The 10,875-nt window shown below is 39.0% G+C and overlaps 1 protein-coding gene and 1 long non-coding RNA gene across 2 annotated transcripts; one reads left to right on the top strand and one right to left on the bottom strand.

Annotated features, from left to right (window-relative positions):
* Window positions 1-1,713: 1,713 nt before the first annotated feature.
* On the bottom strand, window positions 1,714-2,336 carry LOC140855468 (uncharacterized). The gene is made up of 2 exons (XR_012138395.1): window positions 2,055-2,336; window positions 1,714-1,973 (listed from the first exon to the last, which is right to left on the bottom strand). It is a non-coding gene; the product is annotated as an uncharacterized lncRNA (long non-coding RNA).
* Window positions 2,337-3,764: 1,428 nt separating this feature from the next.
* LOC140855331 (uncharacterized) lies at window positions 3,765-4,613 on the top strand. Its single transcript, XM_073251208.1, has 4 exons — window positions 3,765-3,789; window positions 3,878-3,927; window positions 4,023-4,090; window positions 4,169-4,613. The coding sequence occupies exons 1-4, from the start codon at window positions 3,783-3,785 to the stop codon at window positions 4,611-4,613; spliced, it is 570 nt and encodes a 189-aa protein (XP_073107309.1). The 5' UTR covers window positions 3,765-3,782.
* The last annotated feature ends 6,262 nt before the right edge of the window (window positions 4,614-10,875 follow it).

Genomic DNA, 10,875 nt, shown 5'->3' on the forward strand with positions numbered 1-10,875 from the left:
AAAATGTAGTCCTTTGGTTACCAATTGATGATTTTTGATTGCTGAAGTATGTTGATGCCATCTACTCTGTACCCCAAAAAAAGGCTTCATATTTTATAACAATTCTTTCATCCACTTTTGCTTTGCATTCTTCGGTTCAGATCAGGGTTAGCATGTTCTACGGTGGAACTGTATCAGAAGCATGACAGGAAAACAGTCTTAAGTATCACTATGATCATCTTAAAATTGAGACCTATGCCATAGTTGTCTGTTTATGATGTGATTTTGCTGTGGTAATTAATATATATTGCACAGATGGTAAGCGATGTCCAAGGTTGGTAGACTGGTTTGCTTGAGAATGGTCACTTAAGAGTCCCTTGTTCCTGTCAGCCAGCTTCCCCTTGTGGAGAACGCTCGGATTGTTAGCTACGGCAGCAGACTGGTTGCTTCAGAAAGCATCCGAAGAACGTTTTTGCCACCAAGAAGGCTCTTATTATTGGTTTGGACTAAACAATAATGATTCATTAAATCCTATCATGAGAGAATATTTCTTATTATTTGGTTAGTTCGCACTAAAAGGTAATGTTAGTTCTGACTGCTTTCATTGTTGTTGCCCTGTGCTTACCCATATTTGTCTGTGTGCTCTAATCCACTTCTTATCCTTCTTGTTCATTTACCCTCTCTCTCTCTCTCGCTCTTTCTCTCTCTCTGTGCAGATTATTCAAGAAACTCCTGGTCCAACATTTAGTGTCTTCCATGACAACAAATTTGCTGGCCACTTGACTCTCCCAAGTATTTGGTGACCAGTTTATAGAGGCCAAATAACACAAAATCAGAACCCTAAAGTAATTGACGTTTGTCCTCTGGATTGACCGTCATTTTATGTTTGATTTCTCATGACTCAAAAACTATCTTGTCTCTCATTTGTGAAGGCCATCCTAAGTTGAAGTCTCCAGTCCTTTAAGCATTTATGCATAACCGTGTATACAACTCTGTGCAGAAAAACGCATAATTGTTTACCAATCACTGGCCTAACCATGTATAAAGATGATATGTATAAGATGCTAAATGTGAAGTGACAGTTCAACAAAGGACCATGTGTTAATTACTCTCACCATGATGAAAAGAGGTTGTCCAATGCTTGCTAAGAACCGTTTTGGCATTTTGTTTACCATTTTCTTCTTTCTTTCTTTCTTTTTTCCTTCTCCAGTGGAAATGCTACCTATTAGAATCACCTTGGTTGAATACTTGGGGAAAAAAATACACCAATATACAAACCTAGAGTTTCCTTCCTTCCACGTCGGCAAATAAGGAGTGAAAACGTATATTGATTCTTTCCGCTAATTCCTCACAAGTAGGGTTGAATTGGTTTGAGAGCAGTTTGGATCCATTACAATAGTAGCTAGATTCAACTAGCTTTGAATCCATGCTTCGGATCAGACTATCCAAAATTTTTTTTACTATGTTAGCAAAGATTTAAGAAGGCAAGGTCATGATTAATCCATGGAACATGAAAAAGATGCAAACAAGAAAATTAAAAGTTTCAAACCAAATTAATATTTTAAATATAGTAAGATCCATTCATTTTCACAGCAAAAAAAAATTATTAAAACGATTAATTCATAATAGAAAAAAGAAGAAAATTTCCAAAAAATTAAAAGGACATACTCCATTAAAATCACTAAAGAAAAAAAAAGAAAAGAAGACAAAAAGAGATCTATGAAAGCGATACATTATAAGTAAAACCATCTCATATACAATTTTACCCAACAAAAATACAACTAAAAAAAGATTTTTTTTTAAAAAAAGGTCATATATGCTATCTTAAAAAGGAAAATCTTTGCACGGCTTTGCTATTTAGATAGAGCAAGGCCACACAATAAGCTAGCACTCGGCACGTTCGATCTATGCAAAAGGTGGCCGGACTGCCCACCAAGTGTTGTCGCAGCCGGAATGGAAGTTTTTGCACACGTAATATAACAAAACATGAAACCCTACAAGACATCATCAAGCCCCGTTAATAGAACCCTAAAAAAGAAAGGATAAAAAAAAAAAAAAAAAAAAAAAAACTTTACCGAGAAAGGAATGACAGGTAGATGCTGACGGCGAAGAAGAGGAAAGGTGAAGGTTACATAGAAAGCCCCTCCTTCTCGTCCTATTTATAGAAGCTTTAGGGACCTAGCTTTGGTGTCTAGGGTTTCGGGCAGCTGTCACGGGCTGCCCGCTGCAATAAAAAATAAACCATAGATGGCCGGGTTCGATCCATCGATTTGGCACCGGACGCATCGTTTCTTTCTTAAATACGCCCCAACCAACGCCTTACGCGGTTGCGCCCACGAAGCGGGACACGGTTTTGCATCTCCATTACACGTGGCATTAGTTTACAAGTCGTTAAACAAGGTTGCTGTTGTGGATTTTTTGTTCCCGAACTCTTAAAATAATTTATAGCAAGTGGAAGGCATCTGGACAAGAGGCGATGTTGGGGTAGTGCTTTATATATTTAAAATTGGGTGTGTGAATAAAAGAGGTTCCACGTTAATGTACCCAAAAAAAAAAAAAAAAAAAAAATTCTACGTTACGGATACGGCGCGGGTTTTGGTTTTTTCTAATTTCTCCCGCCAAATTTATTCCCGCGCTTCGACTCGCCCTTCCATGTTTGGGTTTTTCTGCTCCTGATTTTTCTCATCGAAAACACTAACCCTAGCAAGAACCAGGTGGAATAACTTTTGTAAGAGAGAAGAGGAGAAGGGGGAGAGATGTTCTATTCTCATACGTTTCTGGCGAGGAAGAGCCCCCTGGGGACGGTATGGATCGCGGCGCACCTGGAGCGGAGGATCAAGAAGCCTCAGATCGACGTAATCGATATTCCGTCCTACGCCGGTGGGTAGATCTGCTCTTATTTCCCGATTATTGGGGTTTCTACTCTCTTGATCAATAGTGACGGAACTTCCTTTCGTTCTTCTTGGGTTTTGATACCTCCTCCTCTGGGCAGTTCCACTTTTCTTTAATTTAGGTAGTTTTATTTGATCTTTTTGGCGATCTCTGTATGTGCTAATTTTTTGATGGTTTGAGCACTGCACGTCAGGAAGTGTACAATTTTTTATCGAAAAAAGTTGTTTTGAATCAATCTTCTTAATAACATGAACCCAAAATCCAATTTTGAAATAGTTTTATTTCACAAAGAGTACGATTCAGTTCATATGTTTGGAGACTTTATTCTTTCTCTCTCTCATGGTTAATTCGACGCTATAGTTACATGTTTTGATGGTGATGTATTGTGGATTTTGGCATCAGCTTATGGTGTTATCACAATTTGAATGGTTTCTTTCTTACTTGTGAGCGGCTGATATTTGGCCGTAATCAGTTACTTGTGTTGATTTGTTTGGGATCTGGCATGTTGTTTTTGATAGAATTCATCATGTTTCCCGAAGTTCCCATTGCTCTGAGATTGTCGGGGCACCTTCTGCTGGGTCTTGTCCGGATATTCTCGTGGAAAGTCAACTACCTCTTCCAGGATTGTAACAGGATGCTGACTGATATAAGGATGGCATTTGCCTCGATACAAGTCAATCTCCCGGCAGATGCAGATCGAGCACCATTTGAGTCTGTGACATTGCCAGAAACATTCGAGCTTGATGCTTTGGAGTTGGATGACTCGATCTATCAGACAGCGTATGGATTCTTCCGTGCCCATTATAAATTATTGGCAGCCTATCAGTCCTCCTTGTTTTTAAGTATGTTGATTTTTTTAATGTTTTTCGACAGCGGCTTGATGACCACGTAAAACGTACGAGGAAATTACTATGACAGGTTTTCAACTGATTTCAATTTTATCTTCGAGTAACTTCAGCTGTAACTACCAAAATTTTGTTTACATTGGATATTTTTATGTTTGCAGATGAAACTCCTGGTGGAAGAGAACAGTACATAAGAATTTTCATCGATGAGGTCTCTTCATGTTTAGCTATTATTCTATCAGCTTGCTGTTCTTCCGCTATTCAAACTGGAATGCTCGTTTTCTTACTTGGTTTTGTCTAGTTCAGGAAGACAGGACAGATTCGTCGACTCAGCTAGAGATGCCTGATCCTGGTGCCAGACCAATGGAAGAAGAGTATGCATGCTCTCCATATCACAAGTTTTTCTTCAAACTACTTTGTCGAACTTTATTAGATAATTTATTTCCTTGCAGTGTGTTGCCTCCATTTGAGGGTGGTTTTGAAGCAATTCTTACTCCAGATGTGAATGCTGGAGGTGTTAGAGACCCTGGTCCAAGCAACCAGGCAGAAGGCCCTTTTCAGAGTCTTAATGAGGGCCATTTTGTTCAAGAGTTCCCGGAGATTGAGACCATGCGTGAAGCTGAGCGCAGTTTTGAACCTGGAAACATTCCAGAGTTGGATGATATGGACAATGACATTGGAGGACTGCTTGAACAGTCTGTTCCCATGAACAGAAAAGACAATCTTTCTCCAATATTGGAAGATATATTGGTCTCTGGAGGGGAATCCTTGCCCTCACCTTCACGTGCCAAAGCACCAACAGTTGCATCTGCAGATGATATTGATATTCTCAACGTGGGACTTTCTTTGGGTTGGTTCTTGCTCTCTCTTACCTTATATGATAATGCCTGCTTATGAATCTTGAACACTATGAATCTGTCATCTCTTATGTTTTATGCTAAATCCCCATTCTTTTTGTCATGTTGATTTTTTAATGATATAGGGCAACCGTTACCCCGACTTGGAGCTTCCAACCATCTCCTCCTGTCAATAGGCAAAAGGCAAAGAAGAGAAAGAAAAAAGCAGTACTTTGATAAGTCTCTCGTGTTGACTAATGCGTAAGTGGCAATTAAGTGATTTTAATATAGTCTTGTGTCATTCTGAGGAATTCATATACAAGTTTCATAAGAATATTCAGAAAAATTGATTTCATTAAAATTTGATCAGCTTGCTCCCAATTTTTTGAACCTTTCCCAAGCAAATTTATGTAATGATTGATTCTTTGCTTCTTCTTCTTCTTGTTTTTTTTTTTTTGATAATATTTCCCCATTATCAACCTATATCCACTTCTTTGTTTTTGATTATAATTAGATGAGTATGAGATATGCTGACTTTTATAAAGGAGAATAGTTGGATATTGACAGTATACAATACAAGAAATGTTGCATCTTGTTGTTGTCATGTTTGTTGAGGTTTGACCCAAGAATAGTTATGATGAATGTGATGAGCGGATAGATAGAGGGAGGCATGAAATAATCCTGGCCAGTTTTGGTATATGGTAGCTTGTTTGGCAAGTAATTGAGTTGGCCTTGCTTTTGTTTCGGAGACTCTTTTTATGAGGCATTTACACCTACCTCTTAAAATGTATATTTTGTTAAATCTATAAAGAGAATCTCCGGTGCTTCATTAGGGGAGTTTTTTTTTTTTTTTTTTTTTTGCTTTTAAAATTGAGTTTCACTCCTCTTTGGTTTTGAAGTGTGTCTTTTAGCTTTAGCTGGCTATTCATTGACATGGATGGACATGAAATATTGGATGAAGAAAAACTGATAGGATCTGCTCATCTATGATGGAAGCTTGTTTGGTTGCGAATTAGAAGCTAAAGGGTGGGATTTTTAATTTTGACTCTTCTCTTGGTCTGGAAGTGTGTTTCTAAGTTTCAGCTGGCCATATGATCATTTATATGGTACATCCTGGCCACATAAAGGCACAGAAAAGCCTGCTGAGTTTCATCATTACAGAGATTTTTACATAATCTCCATGATTTTGGTAAACAATTGTTTGGTTTATGGAGGATAATCATCAAGATTATGATATTCTTCTTTCCCTTTAATTCTCCTTATCAAAGGTTTTAAGAGAGAAATTGAAAAGAGACTTATTCTGTCCTTAATTGATCCATGTGCCCAGGTTTCACCTTGTGGAACGACCTTAAATATTAAGGAAGATTCTTGAAGTTTTCCAAAGATTTTCAAGATTATTTAATGACTAATAAATCATGAGGACTCATCTGAATCTTTATTGCAAGTTGAGGCTTTTGAAGAAAGAGATATCCTTTATTAAGTACACAAGGAGAAAAAACATATTGTTTAACATCACGTTGTTTTTTGATTTTACAAATCACCAAGTTTAAGCTGATTAAGATCTTCATGTTGAGAAATTCAATATTCATTTTTGTCTTCATTTGCCTTCCTTACTGACTGACATACATGGAGCCTATTGCCTATCTCATGTTAGGTTTCACCGGTTGATTGTTTTTGTCATTACTTGGAGCTGAGGTCCTGAGGATTTAGTGAGCCCAAGTGAATGCCAAAAATTGAGGATCAGTTTTTATCTAATAACTGGTGCGGACACCAGAGCCATCAAAAATCGGCAACATAATTTAAGTTCGATTTGGATCGAAGAAGCCTCATTAAATTGATTCTACTTCAGTTATTTATTTTCAGTCAATAAATTTTAATGCATTTGGCTTTGGGTCCATAGGGCCATACTTGGATTTGTCCACGTCACCTTTGGAGCCACCACTCTCCACATGCCAAGAGAAGAATATGCATGCCAGCATATGCCGTGCTCATGCCAAGTTGTGTCAAGCATCAAGCACCCACATGAAATTCCATTTCTTCCTTAGAATTCCTTAAGAGTTCTTGGCTACTTACTTATTTTGTTGAAGGCTGATTTCTTTCCTATGGTAGATTATAATGCTTTACTTTTTTGTGGAGGGTTGATTTCTTCCTTGTAAAAATAAGAGATTCCTAAACAAATAGGACCCTTAGAGTCCTATATAAATCCTTGTATCTTTCATGAAAGAAAACAATGAATGATTTTACAAACTCCACAAATACTTGTGTAATCGCTCCGAGAGGGAGAGGGTGTGAGACCCAAAATCGCCCCACAAGGGGAGGGTGTGAGGCCCACTTTCTATCCTATTCCTTCTACTTAAGATTCAGTGTTCCTGCGACTCTGATCGACTCCACCATCTACCCACGCAAGCCTATTCCGTCAAGAGAAGATCTGTCTCCTCCAGAATTTTCATCTGTCGTGCTGAGAGGAGTGATTTCTTATTCTACAGATCATATGCTGTCAAGGACCTTCGTTCCTTAACAGTTGATCTTTGATTTTTTTTTTTTTAATCCGATGTTGGTAAAGACCTAGTTCTTTATCGATGGATCTGTTTGGTTAAAAGATTAAGAGCCCTAATCAGAGTAGTTTCTTAACTACCACGATCCGGATTCTTATCATCTTCTTGGATTTTCTCACGGGTTTAATGTTTTATTTTCTCTCGTTCCATTCTTATTTCTTTTTTTGCATTTACTCGTGAGCATGTTTAATTTCTGCTATCTGTTTATGAAATTTTCTATTACTAATTGTTTACTGATCTCTCGAATGGCATTCGTCTGTATCATTTAGATTGATCTCGCTTTAGTCTCGTATCAATCAATCACGCCTCCTGAGCAGAGTATAGGCAACTATACTGTCTGTCCTGGGAATAATGAGCCCCTGGCCGGACGTGATTTGTTGTTGATGAACAGAAGAGAGCTTGATTATTAGGATTGATTTTCTTTTTAGGATTGTCCCGCATCAATTTGGTATCAGAGCAGGTTGATTAGGGCTTTAGTTTAAATTCAGCAATTTAAATTTTCGCAAGTTAAATTTTCGCACTCTAAATTTCGTACTTTACTTTCAAGCATTTTAATTTTATTGCACCTTATTTCTGCATCTTAGAGTTGCATGACCACTAGATCAGGTACCTGGTACCAACATCCTACTTCCCCACCCAACACCAATATGGATCCCAATATAGCAGCCATCATTAATGCTCTGACTGAAAAGTTTGATGACATGAAAAATTTTATGAAAGCCATGGATGAGAGAATAGTGGTATTAGAAGAAGCTAGGCAGAAACAACCTGAACCTGAGTCTCCCCGACTACCTATAGGACAAAGAGGTAGGAATCTAGAACTTGATCGACCTATAGGGGCACGTCCGCACCATAACCAGTTCGATCAAGATGAGCATATTCTTAGGAATGTGAAAGTCGAAGCCCCAAGTTTTGATGGTTGTCTAGATCCAAGAGAGTACCTAGATTGGGAATCAGGTATGGACCACTATTTTGGATGGTAGAAATGTCTGAAGCAAGGAGAGTTAGATTTGCTAGGATGAAATTGATGAGGCAAGCCCGACTTTATTGGGAAAGTGTAGAGCGTCTTCTCAATCAGAGAAGACAAGATCCGATAGAAACCTGGGATGAGATGAAAGAAAAACTCAGAGAGAAGTACCTCCCCACCTCTTACCAACAAAGACTTTTAGATCAATGGCAGAGGCTTACTCAAGGGAATAGATCAGTCACCGAGTATATCACGAGATTTGATGAATACCTCATGAGATATGGAGTAGCCGAAGATAGAGTTGTTACCTTATCTCGATTTAGAGCTGGATTACGAGAGGATATTCAGCGTGAGCTCTTTCTGCGAGAGGTAACCACGTTGGAACAAGCTTATCAACTTGCCTTAGATTTTGAAAGATTTTCTAGATATTCGACTCTCCGTCGTCCTGAACCCAACCGAGTAACCCCTTCTGGATCGAGACCTAATATTAATCAAACTCCTAGTAACAGACCTCCACTTACAAATCCTATTGGGAGAAAAGAAGATAAAGGAAAAGGAGCTATAGGAGAGTTATCAAAAGGAAGTAGTTCTCGATCTCATTGCTTCAAGTGCCATGGTTACGGTCACTTTGCTGCACAATGCCCCAACCGATCATTATTCGTAGAAGAATTAGAAGGAGAAACTCTAGAAAATATTGAGGAGGAAGTTTATGAAGCTGATCCAGATTTAGCCGAGCAATTTGAGAGTACTGAGGACATCCTAGGTTATGCCACACCTGAGTCAGACCTTAGGCTTGGAGTCGTTAGGTATGTCCTAGCCCAAACTAAGGAAAGTGAAGACTGGCGTAGGACCTCTATTTTCATACCTTCATAAAATTTGGCGATAAAATTTGTAAGGTGATCATTGATAGCGGTAGCTGTATCAACGCCATCTCCACCGACACGGTTAAGCGATTAGGATTAACTCCTGTAGATCATCCTAGTCCATACCGTGTGTCTTGGATTGATTCCTCCTCTATTCCCATCAAATTTAGATGTCGTGTGCCCATCCAGCTTCATTCCTATCAGGATCATGTGTGGTGCGATGTCTTACCCATGGAAGTCGGAAGTATCATATTAGGTCGGCCTTGGCTATTCGACAATGATGTTACGATTTATGGCCGTACCAACTCCTGCAGCTTTACTCATCAGGGTAAGAAGATCACGATTAATCCTTCCCCACCTAAGGCTACTAATAGAAAGATAGGCGATGGACCAAAAGAAAATCTTAAGAAGAAAAGCCTCAATCTGATAGGTGCTAAAGAATTAGAGACGATCATGAGTGAAGGATCACCAGTTTGGATGCTTGTTGCTAGAGAAGTTCGTGAGGATTCTAAGGTGGATTATCCTAAGGAAGTAGCTAGCCTTCTTGCTGAGTTTCATGATGTCTTTCCTGAGGATCTTCCAGATTACTTACCGCCTATGAGAAACATTCAACATGCCATTGATTTAGTTCCTGGATCTACCTACCCAACTTGCCCCACTATAGGTTGAACCCTAATGAGCATGCTGAGCTACAAAGACAAGTTGGAGAGCTGATAAAAAAAGGATTTGTGAGGGAGAGTTTGAGTCCTTGCGCGGTTCCTGCACTACTGACTCCAAAGAAGGATGGTACATGGAGGATGTGCATAGATAGCCGTGCCATTAATAAGATCACCATTAAGTACCGCTTTCCCATCCCTAGGTTAGATGACATGTTAGATATGATGGCCGGATCCACTATCTTTTCTAAGATCGATCTTAAGAGTGGTTACCATCAAGTAAGGATTAGACCGGGAGATGAGTGGAAAACTGCTTTCAAGACAAAAAATGGTTTATATGAGTGGATGGTGATGCCATTTGGATTATCTAATGCCCCTAGTACCTTCATGAGGTTGATGACCCAAGTACTACGACCATTTATAGGAGTATTTGTAGTCGTATATTTTGATGACATTTTGATCTATAGTCGAACTAGGGAAGACCATTTAGATCACCTCCAAAGAGTGTGTCAAGTTCTTAAAATAGAAAGCTTGTATGCTAATCCTAAGAAGTGCGCTTTTATGACAGACCATATCATCTTTTTAGGTTTTGTTGTTACCCCCAATGGTGTATCTGCTGATCCTGAAAAGATTAGAGCAATAGTTGAGTGGCCGGTGCCCAAGAGTGTGCATGACGTGCGGAGTTTTCATGGATTAGCAACTTTTATCGTAGGTTCATAAAAGGGTTTAGCACCATAGTTGCTCCCATCACTGACTGCATTAGAAAGGAAAATTTTGAATGGACTAGGGCAGCCAATAGAGCCTTTCTAGACATTAAGGACAAGATGACTCATGCCCCAATCTTACGTCTCCCTGATTTTTCTAAGGTTTTTGAAGTAGCGTGCGATGCGTCAGGAGTTGGGATTGGTGGTGTCCTTAGTCAAGAAGGTCATCCGGTAGCATACTTTAGCGAGAAACTTAACGATTCTAAACTCAAGTATTCTACCTATGATAAGGAGTTTTATGCGGTAATTCAAGCTTTAAGATATTGGAGGCATTACCTGCTACCGCAAGAATTTGTTTTGTACTCTGATCATGAGGCCCTTAGATTCCTGAATTCTCAAAAGAAATTGAATCATAGACACGGTAGGTGGGTCGAGTTTTTGCAAGCCTATACTTTTGTTTTGAAACACCGTGCAGGTGTAGAGAATCGTGCTGCTGATGCCCTGAGTCGTCGTCATACTTTGCTGTCCACCGTTAGTATAGAAGTTGTTGGTTTTGATAAGATTAAAGAAAATTATGA

This window comes from Elaeis guineensis, chromosome 2 (assembly GCF_000442705.2).
Source record: "Elaeis guineensis isolate ETL-2024a chromosome 2, EG11, whole genome shotgun sequence".
Classification (NCBI taxonomy): Eukaryota; Viridiplantae; Streptophyta; class Magnoliopsida; order Arecales; family Arecaceae; genus Elaeis; species Elaeis guineensis.